General features: G+C 45.8%; 1 protein-coding gene across 6 annotated transcripts in view; it reads left to right on the top strand.

Annotated features, from left to right (window-relative positions):
• Positions 1 to 22,654, top strand: part of UBR4 (ubiquitin protein ligase E3 component n-recognin 4) — a 121,582-nt gene that overhangs the window by 81,597 nt on the left and 17,331 nt on the right. For 5 of the 6 annotated variants that reach the window (XR_002830557.1, XM_006093985.3, XM_023758313.1 and 2 more), the window contains 23 exons: positions 334 to 421; positions 715 to 908; positions 2,762 to 3,001; positions 3,350 to 3,488; positions 4,191 to 4,316; positions 4,424 to 4,552; positions 5,140 to 5,483; positions 7,106 to 7,196; positions 7,543 to 7,627; positions 7,798 to 7,925; positions 10,726 to 10,855; positions 10,979 to 11,136; positions 11,829 to 11,938; positions 12,556 to 12,697; positions 12,959 to 13,040; positions 13,352 to 13,525; positions 15,348 to 15,469; positions 16,401 to 16,598; positions 17,293 to 17,373; positions 19,823 to 19,910; positions 20,423 to 20,550; positions 21,436 to 21,543; positions 22,008 to 22,127. Coding sequence is in view for 4 of the 6 variants with exons in the window: in XM_006093985.3 (XP_006094047.1) it covers positions 334 to 421; positions 715 to 908; positions 2,762 to 3,001; positions 3,350 to 3,488; positions 4,191 to 4,316; positions 4,424 to 4,552; positions 5,140 to 5,483; positions 7,106 to 7,196; positions 7,543 to 7,627; positions 7,798 to 7,925; positions 10,726 to 10,855; positions 10,979 to 11,136; positions 11,829 to 11,938; positions 12,556 to 12,697; positions 12,959 to 13,040; positions 13,352 to 13,525; positions 15,348 to 15,469; positions 16,401 to 16,598; positions 17,293 to 17,373; positions 19,823 to 19,910; positions 20,423 to 20,550; positions 21,436 to 21,543; positions 22,008 to 22,127 (3,205 nt within the window). In the remaining 2 variants the exon portion in view is untranslated. Of the gene's footprint in view, positions 1 to 333; positions 422 to 714; positions 909 to 2,761; positions 3,002 to 3,349; positions 3,489 to 4,190; positions 4,317 to 4,423; positions 4,553 to 5,139; positions 5,484 to 7,105; positions 7,197 to 7,542; positions 7,628 to 7,797; positions 7,926 to 10,725; positions 10,856 to 10,978; positions 11,137 to 11,828; positions 11,939 to 12,555; positions 12,698 to 12,958; positions 13,041 to 13,351; positions 13,526 to 15,347; positions 15,470 to 16,400; positions 16,599 to 17,292; positions 17,374 to 19,822; positions 19,911 to 20,422; positions 20,551 to 21,435; positions 21,544 to 22,007; positions 22,128 to 22,654 lie in introns of those variants that run through there. The other variant, XR_002830558.1, reaches the window with a different exon arrangement.

The raw sequence follows: 22,654 nt of genomic DNA, 5'->3' as shown, positions 1-22,654 counted from the left end.
TGAGGTATAGTTTCCATAGGACAAAATTCACCTATTTTAAATATATAATTCAATGATGTTTACTATTTTTAATTGTGACTCTGAGTCAAACCATAAACTTTTTAGGATTCCCCCTGACCTCGGGACAGCTCAGAAACAGGAAACTTCTATTTGAAATTTCCTTCCTATAACTTCTCAACCCTGTTGGCATTTCTCACATGTCTTTATGTTCTTACTAGGGTGGGGACTGCCTTGGGGAATATTGAGCCATGGCCTTTTCATGGCTTCTTTATGAAGCTCAGTGCTTTCTAAGATGAAAATTTCTGTATATGCTGAGACTGGTTTCTTCTTTAGCACCTTGTCTGGCTTAGTGGAGTTTGATGGCTATTACCTGGAGAGTGATCCCTGCCTGGTGTGTAATAATCCAGAAGTGCCGTTTTGTGTAAGTGACATCTTCAACGTGGATGGTCCTGAGGCTCACAGGGCCAGTGGGTTTCTTCCTTCCAGAGATTGGTTGTTACTGCATAGGTGTTCTCCTAATGCTTGGTCGCCAGGGGTATGAATCCTTACCTGCTACACTTGTTACCTTAAATAGAAATTTCATCCATGGATGAAGAGTGGGTTACAGTGATGAATTTTGAAGAAGACAGGGTTACAGTGATGAATTTTGAAGAAAACAGGATGAGCCGTTAGCCTTGAACTAATACAGTGTTCTGTGTGTCCTCTTGTGTTTAGTATATCAAGCTGTCTTCCATTAAAGTGGACACCCGGTACACCACCACCCAGCAGGTAGTGAAGCTCATTGGCAGCCACACCATCAGCAAAGTGACGGTGAAAATTGGAGACTTGAAGCGGACCAAGATGGTGCGAACTATCAACCTCTATTACAACAACCGAACTGTGCAGGCCATCGTGGAGCTGAAAAACAAGTACGGGCTCTTTGGACTTGGGGGTGGGGGGGGGCTGGTAAGGCTTCCCACCTGTTGTTGGCTTTGATTGCTGGGATCCGGTAAAGTAGCGCATCCCTAGAGGTCCAGTATATCCTCTTATCCACTTCAGTCATGACTGGGGGACAAAAGTGAAATGCCATCCTAAGGATGTCAACAAAGATTATTTTAAAATCATGTCCAGGGGGCCCTCGGGGTCAATGGAAGTTCATCAACAGCTTGCCTAGGGAGGGGAAGCTTAGTGAGGGGCACGCCAGGTTTCTCATACCCAGGTTAACTAGAGCAGTTTCATTTGTATATAAAACCGTCTACATTGGGAAGCAGTTGTCATTTTTTGGATTTAGATGCTATTCTCTTGCTCACAGAGCAGGCAATATTTCTACAGAAGTTTTTCTAGTACACAGTCCTTCCATTTCTGCATGGTGCCTCCCCTCTGTATCTGCTGGATCTTTCTAGCTCATGGATGCCAATGTTTGAATCGGGGCAAGTCATATATGGGCTAAAGAAGGTACTAGCAGGTTACAGTGTTGACTTTTACCAAGACAGATACCTTTTTTTAAAAAAAATGTATTTTATTGATTTTTTTACAGAGAGGAAGGGAGAGGGATAGAGAGTTAGAAACATTGATGAGAGAGAAACATCGATCAGCTGCCTCCTGCACACCCCCTACTGGGGATGTGCCTGCAACCAAGGTACATGCCCTTGACCGGAATCGAACCTGGGACCCTTCAGTCTGCAGGCCGACACTCTATCCACTGAGCCAAACCAACCAGGGCCAGAGACAGATCTCTTGTTGAAATCTCAGGCATTGCTGTTGGGCATGAGTAGATACTGCCTGAATATTAAGACTATGGTGCTGCCTGGCCAGTGTTGCTCAGTGGTTGAGCATAGACCCATGAACACGGTTCGATTTCCTATCAGGCAGCTGATCGATGTTTCTCTCTCATCGATGTTTTTAACTCTATTCCTCTCCCTTCCTCTCTGTAAAAAATCAATAAAATATATTTTAAAAAAAGATGTTCCATATGATAATTTTAATGCCCACACATGCCCAGGTTGCAGGCGGAGAACAGAGCCTACCCAGTACCTGGTAAGTGCTTAGTAAAAGTTGGCTCTAATTGTAATTACCTGCCTTTTTTCTCTATGAGTCTGTTTGCCACTTGGTCCAGATTCTGGTACGTCCCTCTGCTTCTTTAAAGCAACCTGAGCTTTATCCTTCTGAGGTAGTTGTCGTGATGGGAACTTATGGCAGTCGTCATCATGCTCCTCTGAGGGTACAGGCTTCAGTGTGGTACACTTTTGGAGTAAGGTCTTCCCTTGATAAGAACTTCTGTTTTTCTGGAATCTCAAAAATTATCATATGGAACATCTTTTTTTTTTAAAAAATATATTTTATTGATTTTTTTACAGAGAGGAAGGGAGAGGAATAGAGAGTTAGAAACATTGATGAGAGAGAAATATCGATCAGCTGCCTCCTACACACCCCCCACTGGGAATGTGCCCGCAACCAAGGTACATACCCTTTACTGGAATCGAACCTGGGACCTTTCAGTCTGCAGGCTGACGCTCTATCCACTGAGCCAAACCAGTCAGGGCCATATGGAACATCTTAAAGCACTTGTATGTTCTATCCTTTTTTATAGAGAAAGGGTAGTAGAAAGTATTTTAAAAATTAGGGTGCTATTATTTGCCAGATGTCCTGCTCTTAGAGTAACCACTTCATTGCCCTAGAAAAATACATAGGAACAATCTTTATTTCATCAGACCGTCATCACTGAGCCTTAAATGAGAGGCCGTCATGTCTCTGTCCCTCTATCTGACACTGTCTCTCTTAGGCCTGCTCGCTGGCACAAAGCCAAGAAGGTTCAACTGACCCCTGGGCAGACAGAGGTGAAGATTGACCTGCCCTTGCCCATTGTGGCTTCCAACCTGATGATTGAGTTTGCAGACTTCTATGAAAACTACCAGGCTTCCACAGAGACCCTGCAGTGCCCACGCTGTAGTGCCTCCGTCCCTGCCAACCCAGGGGTGTGCGGCAACTGTGGAGAGAATGTCTACCAGTGTCACAAATGCAGGTAAACCAGTAGTTGTCGCCAGGCTAGGGCCATGAACATTCCTTGTATCTTTCTGTTAAGAGTCAGTGTGGGCAATTTCAGTGTCTGAGTTAGAGGATTATGGGTACGTAGAATGTGAAGTACAAAGGTAGAGAAGGAGGGAGACGGGGAAGAGTGGAGTGTGTGTGTGTTTGTTTGCCCAACCTGTGATGGGTGGGGGGGTCCCTAAGTTTAGTTCTTGGTCTTCCTTTCTTGTTATCTGGTTGCTTAAGTCATAGAGTATAGACATGATAAAATCCGTTTCCTCCCTGGGTCATCCCTACACCACCAAACTTCTGCTCCCCTGACCCAGACACTTTGGTTCTTCAGATCCATCAATTATGATGAAAAGGATCCCTTCCTCTGCAATGCCTGTGGCTTCTGTAAATATGCTCGCTTCGACTTCATGCTCTATGCCAAGCCTTGCTGTGCAGTGGATCCCATTGAGAATGAAGAAGACCGGAAGAAGGTGAGGCCACTTCTGTCCTAGACTCAGGCTTTGATCTGAGCTTTCTCTACAGCTGGTGTAGGATGTGTGCTTTTCCTTCAAGCCCCAATCTTCCTCAACTCAGGACTATTTTCAGGGCCAAGCTTTTGGGTGGAAGCATATAATGAAGTGAGACATATTGAAACACATGGTTGGCCTAGGATTTTGGAGATACGTTGGTAGTAAACTAGAATATCTCAAGGGGCAAATAACTTTAGATTTGGAAAGGTGGAAAGGAGCCGGGTGGCTTGCCATGCATTTTTTCCATGGACTGCTTCATATTGCAGCTGTGGGTCTTCCCTCAGTATTAGACTATTCAGGGGCCACTTCTCAGCCAGCATGATGTGATGGGACTGGATTTTAGAGGAGTGAAAAGGGGTGGGCTTTGGAGTCAAAGGACCAAAATTCCAGTTCCAGCTGTACATTTTAATACTGTGTGACCTGCCATAAACCACTTTCCAGCATTGCATGTTTATATGTATGTGGTATTATATATGTACATAGAATTTTATTAAAAATAATTAGAAATAAGATGCCTGCCCCACAGGATTATTCTGAAGAAGAGAAAGAATGTATGGAGCACAGTACCTGCCCTATAGGAAATGTTTCAGTGAACAGATCCCTCAGGGAAAGCCATCGCAATGAAAAGCCTTCATGCGCTCATCCATGTCTTTTCCTGTCTAGGCTGTTTCCAACATCAATACACTTCTGGACAAAGCTGATCGAGTATATCATCAACTGATGGGACATCGGCCACAGCTGGAGAACCTGCTCTGCAAAGTGAATGAGGCAGCTCCTGAGAAGCCGCAGGTAATCCCAGATTGCAAGGGGCATTTGAAGAGGGTCATGATCAGAAGACTGTCCCAGGTAAGACGATCTCTCAGTGGAAGGCTGACAGCTTCCCTCTTGGATTGCAGGATGACTCGGGCTCGGCTGGGGGCATCAGCTCCACTTCAGCCAGTGTGAATCGTTACATCCTGCAGTTGGCTCAGGAGTACTGTGGAGATTGCAAGAACTCTTTCGATGAACTCTCCAAAATCATTCAGGTAGAGAAATGGGAGCGCCTTTAGAGTGTGCTATTGGGAATTGCTTTCAAAGCAGCCCTACTGCTCTTGTCCAGCAGTTCAGATCCTGGATGACTGGTTTTAAAAAATCCAGTGCCAAGATTCTATTTCCTTTTTTTGACATATGCCATTTTGGCAGGCTAGACAGCCAGGGAGTTCCAACTCCCTTCAACCAGGATGGGCCATATAACCGGTGGAATATTGATCTCCGTGGAATGGGAGGCTGCCTGTAGATAAGGAGAGCAGCTAGTATCCTTGCCACCGAGATTGCTGGTGTGCCTTCTTTGCCACATGTTCTTTTTGAGAATCTGACAATGGAATTAAAAGCATCTGCCTGTGATCAGAGGCTATTCTGACTCTGCCTCTTACCTTGGTCAAGCCAATCCCTCTAAGCCTGTTTTCATCTCTCTAAAATGGGGATAAAGTATCTAACTGGTGGGATTATCAAGAAGGTTAAATTAGAAATACATGTAAAAGTTTTTTTTCCAAACCAAAGCTTTCTAGTTAACTTCCTCTTCCTCCTTATTTTAATTGCTAATTTCTTTTTCTTTTGTCTATTTTTTCCTTAGAAAGTATTTGCTTCACGTAAAGAGTTGCTGGAATATGACCTGCAGCAGAGGGAAGCGGCCACCAAGTCCTCCCGGACGTCTGTGCAGCCCACCTTCACTGCCAGCCAGTACCGGGCCCTATCCGTCCTGAGCTGTGGCCACACGTCCTCTACCAAGTGCTATGGCTGTGCCTCGGCCGTCACTGAACATTGTATCACACTGCTGCGGGCCCTGGCCTCCAATCCAGCCCTGAGGCACATCCTCGTCTCCCAGGGTCTAATCCGGGAGCTCTTTGATTACAATCTCCGCCGAGGCTCTGCGGCCATGCGGGAGGAGGTCCGCCAGCTCATGTGCCTCCTAACTCGGTCAGCCTGCCTGCATCGTGGTGGGGCTAGTAATTCCTGCTAACACCAGGGTTGATGGCAGCAGTGATGCTGGGAACACTAGAGGGTGTAAAGAATTATGCTTCTCATTGCCAGACAGTTTGGCTAGTTTATCATGGAGGAGAAAATGGGGAGCTGTCCAGGGTGTAGATCAGTGGTTCTCAACCTTCCTAATGCCGAGACCCTTTAATACAGTTCCTCATGTTGTGGTGACCCTCAACCATAAAATTATTTTCGTTGCTACTTCATAACTGTAATTTTGCTACTGTTATGAATCGTAATGTAAATATCTGATATGCAGGATGTATTTAGGCTCAACCCAAAAGAAGACAGTGAAGCCTAGTGGTTAAGAACTTGGACTCTGGGTCAGGAAGACCCAGGCTTAGTATCTGGTACTTTGTACTGTGGGCCTTAGACAAATTACTAACTCCTAGAGCCCAAGTTTTCTTCATCTGAAAAATACTGATAATAGTGAATACCTTCAAGACTCATGGTGAGGATGAAATGGAAATAATTCATGTTATAACTCATGTTTGTTGAGTACTTAAAGAATGCTGATACAGTGCCCAGAGCTGGATATGGATATATACTGAGTATATGACTTAAACTCTGGGATGGGTTGGATGGTTGGTAAATATTGTATTGTTTATTCACTCATTTAGCAAATATTTATTGACCATCTGCCGAAGGCCAAGCACTGTGCTAGACTCTGAGGTTACAGTGGTAAATGAAATGAAGTCCCAGTCCTCATGGAGCCTACATTCTAGATGGGAGAACTGCAGTGGACAGATAATTCCACAGCACAGTGTCAGGAGGCTAGATTGTGAGGAGAAGTAAAGCTGGGGTGATGACCCTCATTGTGGAAGGGATTGCTGTATAGGATAGGGTGGTCCAGGGAGACCTCTGAGGGTGTCATACTTGAGCAAAGAGCTGTGTAAAGTGGGAGCAAGCTGTGCTACATGCATAGGAAACACATGTGGAAGACTGAGAGACAGGGCCGTGTTAGGAATGGAGGAGGAACAACAGGGAGGCCCATGTAGCTGGAGGGAAGCACCGTGGGTAAACGGCGGAGTGGGAATTAGTGAGGGGTCTCTAGGGGCCAGATCCTGAAGGATTTTGTAGGCCATTTTAAGGACTTTGGATTTTTAGAAAGTGTTGGAAAGCAAGAAAGTGATATGATACAATTTACGTTTTTTGTGTGATAGAGACATTATTACAAAGGGGCATGGATGCCTTGTGGGAAATGGAGGCAGTTGGAGAAGTTAAGGAAAGAGTTGTGGCCAAGACTTGAGTGTGAATGCCTAGATCTGGCGACTGTGATACACCACCTGGCACCTGAGCGCTCTGCAGCCTGGGACATGGGTGGGGACACAATCTCCCCTATGTTGGTGGTGCTGCTCCCTCCCCAGTCGGTCTCCCAGGAAAGGCGGCTGTGACATGTGTTTTTTACTACACACAAGGGTCTTGTGGGCTAACCCTGTGGTTGCCCCTCGGAAGGCCAGGTAGCCCTAGACATCGATTTCCTCTTATTTGGGCTCCTTCAGGTGGGAAGAAGGGGCACAGCCAGTGGTGAGTAACGAGACCCTGTTTTTTTGCTTCTGCAGAGACAATCCAGAAGCCACCCAGCAAATGAACGATCTGATCATTGGCAAAGTCTCCACAGCCCTGAAGGGCCACTGGGCCAATCCTGATCTGGTGAGCAGGACAGGTGTCCCCTCTGACTCCTCCCTCACTTTCCTTCTTCATTCCCTCGCTTCCTTCCTGCCAGTCCCATTGTCATGACTGAACAGCAGGTTTGCTTGTAGAGCTCATGTCCCAGAGTGATTTTGCCAGGTTAGACCCAAATCCACACAGAAAAGAGAAGTGGGTGGTCTGCCGTCTGGAGTACAAGGGCCTCCCTCTCTCCCTTCTCTCTCTGATGATGCCACTTATGACCAAAAATTTTAGTTCTTAGTGTCTGGGTCAGAGTTTGGCCATAGCCAGTCCTGGGATTGACTTTCAGACCCTTCTCTACTCATGCCTCTTCCTGTTGGCCTCCTAGGCAAGTAGCCTTCAGTATGAAATGCTGCTGCTGACAGATTCCATCTCGAAGGAGGACAGCTGCTGGGAGCTCCGTTTGCGCTGTGGTGAGTTTGGGGAAATCTGGTTAGGAGCTTTTCAGAGAAAGGAAAGGAGGCCTCAAGGTGCAGTCCCAGACACAGAGAGGAAGGGGTGGGGGGGCCTACACTTGGACAGCCTTGCGGAGCAGATGCGAGGTGTTCTATGTTCCTGACTCTGCCTTCCTTCCTGACCCTAGCTCTCAGCCTTTTCCTCATGGCTGTGAACATTAAGACCCCCGTGGTTGTTGAGAACATTACCCTCATGTGCCTGCGGATCTTACAGAAGCTGATTAAACCACCTGCTCCAACCAGCAAGAAGAACAAGGTACTGGGTGGGGAGCCTCTGAGGGAAGGTTAGGGTGGAAGCCCTCACCATGCCCCAGCCAGCACTGTGCTCTGCCCTATCTGAACTCCCCTGACCTGGGGGAGGGGGCACCATTGCTTCCTTTGCCGCAGTTCAGCAGAGATGGGTTGGGATTTTTGAGAAGGTTTCTCAGAGGAAAGTCAAGGGTAAAATAAGCACAAAAATATAGCCCGGCCGGCGTGGCTCAGTGATTGAGCATCTACCTATGAGCCAGGAGGTCACAGTTCTGTTCCTAGTCAGGGCACATACCTGGGTTGCGGGCTGGATCCCCAGGTGGGGGCATGCAGGAGGCAGCCAATCAATGATTCTCTCTCAGCATTGATGTTTCTATCTCTCTCTTCCTCTCTGAAATCAATAAAAATATTTTAAAAACATACACACACACACACACACACACACACACACACACGTACAGAGAACAAAGTGGTTGACATGGAGGACTACCTCTTTCTGCCGTCACATCAGGTGACTTGCAGCTCCCGGACAGCATGGTGTTCTTCCCGCCTCTGTGCCTCTGCCATGCGGTGTGTGCAGGGATGTCTTCCATTTACCAGTATCTGACCTTGGGAAGTTATTTAACTTAGTTCCTCACATTTTCCATCTGTAAAATGGGAATAGAGTGGCCACCTTGAAATGTTGCAAAGAATAAATGACTTAATGAAGATCAAATTCTCAGAACAGAGTCTGGCCCAAGTTAGTCCTTAATAAATGTTAGCTGTGGCTGTATATTGTCTTCTCTGCCTAGAATGCTCCTTTGATCCTTAGCTGCTCCTCAGAAGATCCGCTTCTCTGCTAGGCTGGCTGCAAGTGCCTTGAATCCAGGGACTCTCTTACTAATAATTTTTTATGTCCAGTACATAGTGTGTATCTAGCATATAATAGCCACTCAGTAAATTATTGTTAAGTGAATGAATAAAGCCAAGTTCTTATCCTAAAATAACTAGCCAAGCCACAGATCGACTTGCCTGTACCTGCTGTACACACTATAATTTTTCTCTCGGCCGTGCCTGAGGCTAGCTGCCTGTAACCCCTCGTTGTGGTTCTCGGGCCATTCCAAGACCTGCTCCATCATGATAGAGTCCCTTGATGGGAGACAGAGCCTTCATTGCAGGAAGGTTGCTTTCAGAGTGGTAAACAGTAGGGAGGAGGCTGCTGTTGAACAGTTTACTACATTTCCTTTGTCCTGGGCTGCCCAGACAGTCCTCAGGAAAGACGGGACTGAGGTACCGTCCTTCCTTCCCTTTGATGAAGGTTTATTTCCCCTCAGAGCTGATTCCCAGCAAGTGAAATTGGTCCTTGTTGAATAGAAGAACCTCACTCGCACATAACTCATTTTATCCACAGTGTAAGGTGAAAGATTTCCCCAGAGTTCTTATCCTCTAAGGCTGACGCTTAGTTATAGCCCAGAGAGAGCAGCCCACAATTCCCAAGACATTCAAGAACTCTGCGGCCAACGTTATTTTTATAATTATCCTAAGTCACAATTTGCCCTTTGCACTCCATGGATGTTTGTGCCCATGGTGCAGAGTCACTGCTGGTAAGACTGCTGGTGTCTTAGCAGAAGAGGCAGCAGCACCAGCTTCACGGGCTCTTCACTGCCATGCAGTTTCATTCCAGAGCTTCCTGATTAAATTAGTGAATCTCGACTCTTGAGTACTGATCTCCTTACTATTCAGTGGGACAGTGGGAAGTACGCACAAAGTGCTTCTGCTTCACTCCAAAGTGCAAGGTTGTCTTGAGGAAACGTGTGTGTGATTGTTGGAGATGCCAACTGAACCAATGCCTTTTCCGGAACCATCTGTGCTTGCAAGGACAACTGACAGGCAAATGTGGTTGCTCAGAATTGGTGCCAGGCAGACATTTTCTTGACAAATGAATAAAGTGAGCCTGTCACTTGAAGAGGAATTGATGTATTTTCCAAATGACCAGTGCATGTTACAGAATCATGCATAGGTAAAAGACGAATTTTAGTGTAATGGAATATGAAAAGTTTATTGACTGGTTTTAGATTCCACATTGCAGTCAGTCTTTAAGAACCTATAATTTGTTGAATTTCGGTATAGTATCAAAGAAAAAAATCAAAATTAATTGGAAAGCTATAAATTTTTTTTTCTCTTTCCCAGCTATATATCTGTGTAGGGCTAGGTGTTTTTCATATACTTAACCCAAACAGCATGTCACTCCTGTTTGGAAGCAGAAGCCGATATGAGACTCCAGCTGTCTTATTAAGGCAGTCATTAAATTATTTTTAAAAATAGAAAACTGTGCCATTCCTTCTCTAGATTACTTTTGTTTTGAAAAATGTAAAAAACGTCATTTAGATTGATAGGTAATGGATTTTTTTAAGAGAGTAATGAGATCCTGAAGCCAAAAAGTTTGAGAACCACTGGCTTAGAGTTCTGGTTGGTAGTGGCCCTTTAAATTCTGGAGGCTGCCCAGTGACCCCTTGAAGATTTATGTTGGGAAACTGCCAGTCAGCTTGGGGGTAGGAATTAGTGTATGTGGCTATAGAATTGTCTGTAGGAAGCAGCTCCATCTTACCTTGCACAGTCAAATCAGTGACCTTAAGCTCAGGGTGGAGATGCTACTGCTAAATTGGGTCAGAATGCTTTAACAGGAACACGTACTTGGGATAAAGATGTGACTGTTGATCCTTCTGATCTTGCCTTTGCACATGTGCCCTTGGGGTGCCAATGCCACTGTCGGAGCTGTGGCTCAAGTTGGCCTCACCCGCTTTCCCTTTGTTCCTCTCCTCCTGTAGGATGTCCCCGTGGAGGCCCTCACTACAGTCAAGCCTTACTGCAATGAGATCCACGCCCAGGCTCAGCTGTGGCTCAAGAGAGACCCCAAGGCATCCTATGAAGCCTGGAAGAAGTGTCTTCCTATCAGAGGTGTGCTTGTTTCTTCAAGACTGGGGAAATCAGTCCCTCCAACCCCTGTGCTGACAGCCCTAAATCCCCCCTCTTCTGTCACTTTATTTTCCTTATTTCCCCCTGTACCCTTCTGCCTTCCAGGGGTAGATGGCAACGGGAAGTCCCCAAGCAAATCGGAGCTCCACCATCTCTATCTGACTGAGAAGTACGTGTGGAGGTGGAAGCAGTTCCTGAGTCGTCGGGGAAAGAGGACCTCCCCCTTGGATCTCAAACTGGGCCACAACAACTGGCTCCGGCAAGTGAGTGACCCCGCCCCGCTGCCCGGCCCCAGATCTGAGCACTTTCCCACATTTACTCTGCTTCTGTTCTTTCTCTCTGCTTTCTTGTAAAGGAATCTGCGGCCAACATTATTTTTATAATTACCTTAAGTCACAATTTGCCTTTCAAATAGGGAGTGGGTTGAGGGTCTTGGTTGCAGCCACTACTGGCCAGAGCAGAATTTCTCTGCCCTTCTCTTCAAGCTCGTCCTGCTCTCTGCTCCCTCCCTGATCACTTAATAGACAGAGCCGCAGCGCCCACAGTCCCCTTTCTCCTTCCATCTTTCATATCTTCTGCTGACCTCTCCCTCTTCTTCCTAGCTAATGTCTATTGATATGTAAAATGAAAAATACTTGACATAGAGGTGTTCTCGAAATAGAATTACAGAAGTGTTTACTAGAGAAAATACCTGCTTGTCTTTTTCCCAGTTCGGTCATCTTAGGTCTATTCTCCAAATTACTTGATGGAGAAAATCTCCATGAAGAAGAAGGCTCCTTAGCAGCCTCTTTCCCAGTCTGGCAGTCAGATCTCATGTTAGCGGGTGATTTTTGCCTTTAACCTTTTCCTGGAAGGTTCCCAGACGACTTCTCGGGATGGGTGGTAGTTGACTGCCCTGCTGGGGGCCTGGCGAGAGGCTGTCATCTGAGCCAGGCTTTCCTCTTGGGCCCTGCAGGTGCTCTTTACTCCAGCGACACAGGCAGCACGGCAGGCAGCCTGTACCATTGTGGAAGCTCTAGCCACCATTCCCAGCCGCAAGCAGCAGGTCCTTGACCTCCTCACCAGGTACTATTTGAGGGTGGGATGGGGAGAGTGGTCAGACTTCATCTGCCTTTTCTGCTTTCCCAGGGGAATCCATAGATAGGCGTGATGGGAGGCACACCTAAGACCACAGAAACAAAACAGTATTAAAAAGCTGAGTTTTAGTGGTGGTAGTAGTAATAGAGCACCAGCACCAGCTTCTGAGCACATAAAGAAAGCTTGGCATGCGTCGTCGCATTTATCTTCGAAGCAACCTGGGCTTAAAGGGGTTAATTAACTTTTCCACCAGAGGGCAGCCTTTGAGTTCAGGCAGTCTAATTTCAAAGCCTTCATTATTGAAATTATGGTTCACTTGCCCATTAAGTGATTCAGTCAAAAATAGTTTTGCTGCCCAAGTAATCCCTATTCATATTTTGGTGCTTGTTTAAGATGAGTATAGTTTATTGCATCCCGTTCCCTGTTGTGTGCTCTGGGTTTTCCCAAGTGGGAAGTTTGGGTTTTCTCAGGGGCCCTTCCTCCGACCTGGAAGGAAGAGGGAGCGAAGGACAGCAGAAGACTAGAAAGATGCAAGGAGCATGAGGGACTAGTTGACTGTTGGAGCTGTTTGCGTTTTCTCAGTGCCTTGTCTGTCTCCATGGCAGTTACCTGGACGAACTGAGCGTAGCTGGCGAGTGTGCCGCCGAGTACTTGGCTCTCTACCAGAAGCTCATCACTTCCGCTCACTGGAAAGTCTACCTGGCAGCGCGGGGAGTCCTGCCCTATGTGGGCAACCTCATCACCAAGGTACCCCTTCCTGCAGCCAGGAGAGCTCTTTCCCTTGGGGGCACTCAGGCTCTTCTCAATGTTTAAGCAATCCCTTAACAATGCAATTGCCCTTGGCTTCTTGGAAAGGAGTTTTGCAAAGATTCAGCTTGAGGGATCATTGGAATAAAACAATGGTGACTACGGAGTGTCTTTGGTTGATGCTGAAAGCTCTGGACTGGTGGTGGAGGTGACGAGTGTTGGCAGTGCTGTCACACTAACTGTGCTTATCGTCCTGTTTAGGAAATAGCCCGCTTGCTGGCCCTGGAGGAGGCAACCCTGAGCACTGATCTGCAGCAGGGCTATGCCCTCAAGAGTCTCACAGGTAGAGAAAGCCTCCAGACCTTTCCTTTAGGGCACCCTGGGTGCAGTTTGGGGACTGACCCTTAGCTCCTTGGGTGCTGAGGTTGACCATGTGCACATTTAAGCTCTGCATTTTTCTCTTCATCTATGGGTTTACCGTTTTGAGCTCCTGTTCTCTATTGACTAGTACACTCCTTGAGCACCTGCTCTGTGCCAACCACAAAGATAGTTTTTTTCTGCTTTTGAGTTGCTCATTATCTTTTGAAGACACTGACCTTCCTTGCTTATATTCTCATTCAGAGCTTTTGCAGCAACTTTTTCCTGTCTCCACAGGCCTTCTTTCCTCGTTTGTCGAGGTGGAATCCATCAAGAGGCACTTTAAAAGTCGCTTGGTGGGTACTGTGCTGAATGGATACCTGTGCCTGCGAAAGCTGGTGGTGCAGAGGACCAAGCTGATCGATGAGACCCAGGATATGCTGCTGGAGATGCTGGAGGACATGACCACAGGTAGCACTGCCAGGGGCCTGGAGCCCAAGACCCCCGTGTCCCTTCTGGGTCTGCCTGGGCACATTAGTCCGATTTCCCTGAGTTCTGCAGAGCCAGAGGAGGGGTACAAACATGTCCATGCATTCAAGTAGAGAAGGAGGAGAAACTTCTCTCAAGAGAAGACTGGTTCTTGGAGTTATAAAATTCCAGAGCTGGGCTCAGTCAATTTGGACTTTTTATATTGTTCTTAGAGCAGAAATAGCCCGAAGCTTCTCAAGTTAGTGTCTTTCATTGGTTATGGAAAATCCTTAGCCATTATCCCTGGTCCCTGGGAACTCCCTCACTCTGTCATCCATATTTCTTCCCCTCTCTTTCATAGTGTTTACCTCCCCATGTCTTTATGCTGATTTTGGATGATTTTCTCTATTCTGTTGTTCAATGTATTCATTTTTTTCTATACTCTATGCTACCTTTTTAATCTACCCAGTGTGTTCTTACAGTTCTATGTAGATTTTATAACCTTCCGGCTTTTTATTGACATTTCCCATCCCTTTTATACTCTTTCAACACATCAAACATATTTCTGTGCCTGATAATTCTAAAATTTGAAATATTTATTGATCTGATTTGTCTGTGTGTTACTTTGGCTCTTATGGTACCTTAAACTTTTTTGTATTTTATGATTATTTATTTATTTATTTACTGTGGTTTGAGGAAATTCTTCAAGACTGGAGTCTAAGAATTTTTTTTTTTAAGAGAGTATTTGTAACTGCTTCTGTGAGGCATCTCAGGGCACTGCCATCCCAGGGCTGCCTTCAGCGAAGTTCTAAACTTTGGGTTTTCAGACCTCTGAGGTAGTGTGAATTACAAACCTTTGAATGGCTGAGTTGGCAGAGATTTTTTTTCCTCCCTCTACTCAATGACACATTTTAAGGGAAGACAATTTTCTGTCAGTTATTTGCCTGGGAGAAAAGGCGAGACATTTCTAGTTGAACCTTAAACCAAGGTATAGCTCTTTTATGGCACCAGATTTATGTGTGCACAGGGCATTCCTGCTAGACTTTCCACCCTGGCAGATCTGGGGCTTTGTATCCGGCTCTCAGATCTTGGCAGGTTATGGAAACTAAAGTTCAAGGCAAAAGCAACCTCAGTATTTTGCTAACTTTCCTGGGTTCCTGATTTCTCTTAGATTTTGGCCTTTTATTCTTTGCTAGTGTGGCAGTTCACTATACCTTCTTATTCAATATTTTAAGTTATTTTTAAGTGGTGAGAAGTGGGGAGTAGGTCAGGGAACATAGTCTGCTATATTACCAGACACGGAGGTCCTTCTGTTGCCATTTCATTATGCCACGCTTGGCTCATTTGTGGCCTTGTCACTTGGACTCTTTTCAACAGGTATTTCTTCTTTGTATGACTTGAAAGTATGTCTTTGGCTTATAGAAGGCAATCCAACTAATCATTTAGAATGAAGCTTATAACTTCCCTTTGATTTGACTGAAATACAGTAGGATCATGTTAAAATGTCAAATATTTGACATTTTGGGGTACTTATATTGGTCAAGCAATGTGAGGTTATAATTCTGAAAGGAAGACATGGACACAGCTGATCATGATGTATGGTGTTGGCTTGGGTATTAAGGCTTTCAAACAGAATGTGGTGTGAGAATAAAAACCAATCAGCTTCAAGTTTCCAGTTGAACTGTTGATATTGCCATGTAGGGCATTTAAAAACTTACCAGGCAGAAAGACTCTGTCACTGATGATACTTCATTTAAAACATCATCCTGGTTTCTGTGTGTGAATTGCTTTCCCTAACTGACTTGACTGTTTTGATTTCTGGCAGGTACAGAATCAGAAACCAAGGCCTTCATGGCTGTGTGCATTGAGACAGCCAAGCGCTACAATCTGGATGACTACCGGACTCCTGTCTTCATCTTTGAGAGGCTCTGCAGCATCATTTATCCCGTAAGCAGTGGTACTTCCCAGGGCCTCGGGGCGTCTGCATGAGCCTTTCTGCCGTGAAACCTCTGGGTGATCCATTGTAGTCATGGGCAATCTTACCGGCTGTGGGCCATCTAGTTAACATTTTAGAAACCACCACTGACATAAAACCCCATAATTTTCCTGATCTTGATGATAGAAAATCCTTCCTTGAAAGACCTTCCTTTATCTTATTTCCTAGATATAAGGTAAGGTCAGCCTTTTAAAAAAAACTAGGTCTAACCTCACACTGCATATCAATCCGATATGCTGTGAAAGAACAATATTGAGCTGGAGTATAAAGAAATGTTCACTACCCTCTTCCCCCGTTTTGAGTACACATGCATGAATATTTGTTCCCTGGCCTGAGCTGTGGAGAAGCATAGTGTGACCCAAAGATCCTCTCTTGTTATCGAGAAAGGATGAAAAACACCAGTATCCTCAGTTGTTGATGAGAGGTCATTGGGAGTGGGCATGCCTGATGCTCTATAATATAAAGGAGACCCTTTTCTTGATTCGAGGGCCACCAGTAACAGAGTCACTGGCCCAAATCGGTCAGCATCACATGAGACGAACAGGCGGGGGAAAGCCCCCTTTTTCTCATTTCAGTAACACAGCTTTCATGTCACTCCTCACCTGCTTATTTAGGTTTCTCTCCTAGCCCACCCTTGAGTTTCAGAGGAGATGCTTGATATTTATGACTGTTTGAATTATATTTGGATTTTTGGAATCACCCCGAGCTTCCTATTTTTTATATCTTTAAATGTGTAGGGAACTGGATGAGTCTGGTGTGTTTCCCTTAGAGTGTTCATGGAACACTCTAGGCAGTATGGTATAAACCTAAAAGGCTGCTGCCATCCCTCTACACATATCTTTATGCCGTCCCTTCTGATGCCTCCTTCTCTCTGCCCTTTAGGAGGAAAATGAAGTCACTGAGTTCTTTGTGACCCTGGAGAAGGACCCCCAACAAGAAGACTTCTTACAGGGCAGGATGCCTGGCAACCCGTACAGCAGCAACGAGCCAGGCATCGGGCCACTTATGAGGGATATAAAGAACAAGATTTGCCAGGACTGTGACTTGGTGGCTCTCCTGGAGGATGACAGTGGGATGGAGGTAACAAGCATGGGACAGAGCTGCCATGGCTAAGATCGTGGGCTGACATGAGATCCAAGTTCCTCCCTTTAGTAGCTGGTTAACGTTGGACAGCTAGCTTGCTTCAGCTTTCTCATCTATAAACGGGGGCCAATGATTCCCACTTACCTGATGTAAAGGTTAATTACCTGTAAAGGGCTCTGCCCCAGGCCTGGCATGAGGTAAGCAAAGGATTAGTGGCTGTCACTTGTCTGGGATAGACGTTTAGTGTTCTTGTTGCTCTGGCAGAGGCTTCCCAGTGATTCCCAGTTCATCTCCCTGAACACTGGCACGTGAGCTCTGGTGCAGATTCCTGGCTCTGATTCTGGCACCTTCTGGTAGATAGCCTCTAGGGGTCTGGTGTTAATATATACACAGTGAAAGCAGGTTGGGTGAAATAGAGAACATGGCTTTTTCTGGTGCTGAGCCTGAAGGTCTTCAGGAGGGGTTTTTAGCTCAGAATTCCATGGTTTGGGTTAAGGGTGTTTGCAACCCAAGAAATTGTGCATAAAATTTTGTGTTGTGCACACATGTGCATATTTTAGAGAGGGAGAGTCGATCGTCAACACATAAAAGTTATGAATTAGGAACCATTGCTATAAAGTGCCCTTTGATCTTGAAATTGACTTGCCTTACAATGACCTGGAATAACAGCCTCATCTACTTCTCTGTTCAGCTTCTCGTGAACAATAAAATCATTAGTTTGGACCTTCCTGTGGCCGAAGTTTACAAGAAGGTCTGGTGTACCACGAATGAGGTATGTGCTTGTTTTCCTGCTTGGAGGTGTGATCTTACTTTCTGATGTGTGCAGACTTGTACCAGGAGGAGCCGCTTCGGCCATCACTTACCCAGCTTGTAGCAGCTCTTAAGAAGCTGCCCGTCCTCTGACTGTGGTTGTGGAGAGAACCAGGCATCTTGCCCTCTGTTTGAAGCATTTGGCTAGTGAAGTGGAAGAGCTTCAGGAGAGGATGAGTGTTTTCTGCTGTGCAGCCAGGCTGGGCAAAGTCTGAGGAAGCACTGTGATGGGGAACGCCTTCTCTCATACTGTTCCTGTGCAGGCACCTCATGACTGAAATGAATCCTCAGCTTTTGGGGGCCTGCTCAGTTATCAGAACATTTTCCCAGTGGCTGTGTCAGGGGAGCATAATTTCTGTTCCACTAGTCGGGGCGTTGAGGAGGGAAAAGGAAATGAAGGAAGCATAGCTCTCTGGTCCTTTTGGCCACTGCAGTACTATCTGCTCATGCAAGTCTTAGATATTTTCCTCCCACCCTCCTCTTTTCTTAATCTCTCTGTTCCTTCCCCTTCATTTCTTTCTTGACTTCCCATTCCTTTTCATCTCTTGTCTCTCTTAAAGGATTTTTAGTATAGGAATCAAATAAACAGTTAACACCAGCAACTAGTATCCCAGTGAAGCACTGCTTCACTAAGACTTTTCTAGACTTATTCCCACATACTTTTGTAGAATTTCAGAAACCAGGTTGATGGTGTGCCATTGGACATGTTGGCCTTTAACTTGTTGCATATTTTTGCTTCTCTCTCTCCCACTGTGCTGGGAGTCCTGGACACTGTTTACTGTTGGTCAGCTGCCAGCTGCGTAGATCTAGTGCTGTGGACTGCCCCACCCAGTGCATCTTGTCACTGACAGTTTAGCATCAAAACAGAATGATGCAGATGTAATCCCTGATGCACATAAAAAGTTATGGTCAAGCTTCTGTGGGTGCCTTTGTAAATGGTGGTATGGAACCCAAAGAATACACACAGGCATCTCCCCCTTTGAACCATGAGGCAAGACAGAAGTTGAGGATCATTTAGCCTTCACATTAGTGTGCTTAATCCACTGAGGGGTTGTTCTGACAAAGTCCAGAGTTTGTGGCAGCTTTTTATCTGGGGCTTCATCGACTTCCCTTCTTACTTCCCTCATAAACAGCCCATCTCTTTATTTTTTTTTTTGAAATTTATCTTTATTGTTGAAAGTATGACAGATGTGTCTCCCCCCGCCCCCACCATGAGTCCCCCTCTCATCCCCTCCTATACCCTCCCCAGACCTTCCCCGCAACAGCCCATCTCTTAGCTACTGACTGGAGCCTGTCCTGTTTTCTAAGCCTCTTTCTGTCCATGATCTATGGCTGTTCTCTCTCTCAGCCCCCATAGCTGAGAAGTGGCCTTTAACAGCTTTTCTCCTCCAGGTTTTCTCTCCTGATGCTGAGCATGGCTTAGAGGCAGCCATCATTTCATATAGTGTGACCTCAAGCCCCATTTCTCACCTCCAAAACGAGGATAATGGAAATGCTAGAGTCCTTAATTCTTTTACCTGGGGTGTAGCAAATGTTCATGACCCTCCAATTTACAGAATGCTACAGATCTGCCAGAGACTTACGCCTCATTATTCCATCAGGTTAGGGGTTTTAGTTTGAGGACATGAGGATGTCCTTGCTGTCTGGTTAAATGAAGCCCGTAGGCCAGGGGTCCTCAAACTACGGCCCGCGGGCCACATGCAAATACAAATATTGTATTTGTTCCCGTTTTGTTTTTTTACTTCAAAATAAGATATGTGCAGTGTGCATAGGAATTTGTTCATAGTTTTCTTTTTAACTGTAGTCTGGCCCTCCAACGGTCTGAGGGACAGTGAACTGGCCCCCTGTTTAAAAAGTTTGAGGACCCCTGCCGTAGGCTCTCCAAGGGCAAAGATTGATGCATTGCCTTTTCTTGCTTTTGGTGCCTGAGACTTGAACTAAAGCCCTTTGATCCTCTCTTGTCCTGACTCTCTGAGTGGTGGTCCTTATTAGAGTTTCTGCTCCTGAAGCAGGCACAGGCTTGGCCGTAGACCTGGGCTTACAGCGTGGTAACTTAGAACAAGCTGTTTAACTGTGTACAGAAGGGCACTATAAAGTGCTTAACTAGCATAGGACTTAGCACAGAGTAAAACAATAATAGTTAGAGTTATTACATAGAGTTTAATGAAACTAAATGGGATAGTGTCTGTAAAATGCTTCATATAATTCCTGGTCTAAATAGACACTAAATGAGTTAGCTTCCTTCCCCTTAAGGGAGTGCAGTGCATTTGGATTCTAGATGCTGTGGTTCACATCACGTAGAGAAATAGAAGTTGTCCACACTGCTGAAACACTACTTGAGACCAGGTATTCAGATCTTTGTATTTTCTGGGCCTATTTACAAGTACCTTTCTTCAACTATCTCTGCTCAGGGAGAGCCCATGAGGATTGTTTATCGAATGCGGGGGCTGCTGGGTGATGCCACTGAGGAGTTCATCGAGTCCCTGGATTCCACCACAGGTGTGACCCTTTTCACAGATACTGCTGCATGTTGGGTTGAGGTTTGGGACCAGTCAGAGGTTCACGTCCTGGGACTTAGAGGTATTCTGGGAAAATACTCTGATTAGAATTGAGGGGAGATTACTTCTCTGAGGAAGAATACAGGTATCTGTGGCCTGATTCAGATATCTCTGGGGTTGGGGAGAAAAACACACAACCGGCCTTGGGGAAAATAATGTAATTAGCAACAAATTTGAGTGTAGATTTATTTTTAGCTTAGTTTTTTTTTCATTGATGGTTGTGGTACTTATATTTTCACATATTCGAGTAAATAATTTTAATGACTTGAATCTTTAAAAAGCTATTGAGAGTGAGGTGGTGTAGTTTAATATACAATATTGACCCCTTTTATTGGCTGTCTTTATTGGAGATATGAAAAAAGGGAAATAGCTACCAGCCCGGAAGAGGGCTGTCAGTTTTATGCCCATCTTCACCTTTTCCTCTGTGTCTGCTCTACTTCCCTTCTCCTCCAGATGAAGAAGAAGATGAAGAAGAAGTGTATAAAATGGCTGGTGTGATGGCCCAGTGTGGGGGTCTGGAATGCATGCTTAACAGATTGGCAGGGATCAAAGATTTCAAGCAGGGACGACACCTTCTAACAGTGAGTTGGAGGCAGTGAGGTGGGACCAGCCTTTTGCTTTGGGAGAGACAGACTCCTATGGAAAGTAGCTTGTGGTCATTGTGCCATTTAACTCTAGAGGGCAGCATGGTGCCATGAACCAGTGCAAGCCAGTGAAGGCAACTTTCCTGAGCTCTACATCTAGGCTCCTTTTCCTCACTGCCCTCTTCCTGGCCCACTCCCCCAAAACACCAGTGTGATGGCAGCCTTTGCTAAGTCCCTTTAGTCACTTATGGAACCAGTGTCTGATTGTCTTTTTCTAAAAACAGTACTTGTGTCTGTTATTACTTATTATTGCTTTTAAATAAATTTTGTAAGTAATCCTTTCATTTCTTGTAGGATTTTTGTTTGATTACTCATTGGTCTCATTAGTAAGGAAAGAGGATTTCAAAGGCAGCACAGATATTACACTATGATTTTTACCTCCATTGGCCGTGAGAACATGTATTACTGTGCCCATGTCTTAAATGACCTACATAGTTCTGAGCTGCCACAGGCCATGAGCTTTGGAATCTTCCTGTTGACTCTTAAGAGTCTTGAGTTAGTACTAGAATTTTCCCCAAGGCAACAGAGCATCACCTGTTCCACTGGGGATTGGTGTCTCTGCCAGGGTTTCAGAGATGGCGGGGATCTACCCAGCCCACAAGAGCTACTGTTGGAGAACATTGCTGTTTAAATTGCCTACCTGGTATGGGAACTCAGCCCCCTTACCATGCCCCCTTAAGGATCACTTCTCTGCTGCCCTCTGGGTTTCAGGAGGAGTACCTGCTGATTGTACATGACCTCTCTTAAGCTTTCCGCTCCTACTTGTCCACACATCTTCACTCTCAGGTGGTTTCATGGGTCTTGACTGGCTTTTCTTGTCAGGTGCTGCTGAAATTGTTCAGTTACTGTGTGAAGGTGAAAGTCAACCGGCAGCAGCTGGTCAAGCTGGAAATGAACACTCTGAATGTCATGCTGGGAACTCTAAACTTGGTAAATAAAGAGTGTGGGCTGCAAAAGATAGTCCTAAAGTCCTGGGTGGGGGAAAGACAGCTCAGTTCTGGACTCAGATGAAATGGACTGTGGCCTTTTCAAGCGCTTCATCTGTCTGTCTGGATCATTCAGGTGTCCCTTGTCCTACTTGCTCACCCCATGTGTCACCATGACACCCAAGAGCTTCCTTGTCCCTTTCCAGAATTCAGATCAGAGACAAGAGGAAGTTAGTCGTTAAAACAGTCCAGACCACACACCAGTGGAGAAGTAGTGCCACGCACCTCAGGGCAAGCAGAAAGATATGTGGAGCATCACATTTTCACTACCCACATGCTGTCCTCTCTGAGAACATGAACACACACAATCTCTGGGAAGTCAGGCCTTGAAGGACATCCTTGAGGAGCAGATCCCATCAATGAGTGGTTGTGTTGCTGTCCCCAGAGTGACTGTGTCTCCCCCTGCAGGCCCTGGTAGCTGAGCAGGAGAGCAAGGACAGTGGCGGTGCAGCTGTGGCCGAGCAGGTGCTTAGCATCATGGAGATCATTCTGGATGAGTCCAATGCTGAGCCCCTGAGTGAGGACAAGGTGAGTGAGCCCAGCCTGTGCTCTGCAGACACTGGGAACCTGCATTGTCTCATTGCCGGCAACAGGCTCACTGTGTGTGTCTCACTGTCACCCAAGAGTGACTGAACCCGCTCACCTATGGGAATGGCAAGGCTCAACTAATTAATGGTGACATCATTGCATTAAAGCCTGAAAGCTGTGGATTCAGAGGAAACAAAGCTGCTAGGGATATTCTTGCACTCAGAAGATGCTCATTAATGGAATTCTGCATGTTCTAGTTGATAGACAGGGGCCTTAGTCCAAGCCTTCACCCCACAGTGGAGGAAACAGCCCAGAAAAATAAAGTGAGCTGTTCAGTCTAGAACCCGGGTCTCCAACTCCCAGTTCAGTTTCTCTTCAGTTACTGCACCGTTGTTGGCCTTCATTCTTATTGATGCGAATGTTTTGGCTAGAGATACGACGAATAAATGAGTATCAGGGAACCTACATTCTCTTGAGGGAGTGGAAATTGTACTTTGATCACCTGTGACTATTAACAAAGCCATCAC

The sequence above is a fragment of the Myotis lucifugus genome, unplaced genomic scaffold (genome assembly GCF_000147115.1).
Source record: "Myotis lucifugus unplaced genomic scaffold, Myoluc2.0 scaffold_128, whole genome shotgun sequence".
Taxonomy (NCBI): domain Eukaryota; kingdom Metazoa; phylum Chordata; class Mammalia; order Chiroptera; family Vespertilionidae; genus Myotis; species Myotis lucifugus.
Note: the sequence above shows the minus strand (reverse complement) of the source record. Positions and strands in the feature narration are given on the sequence as shown.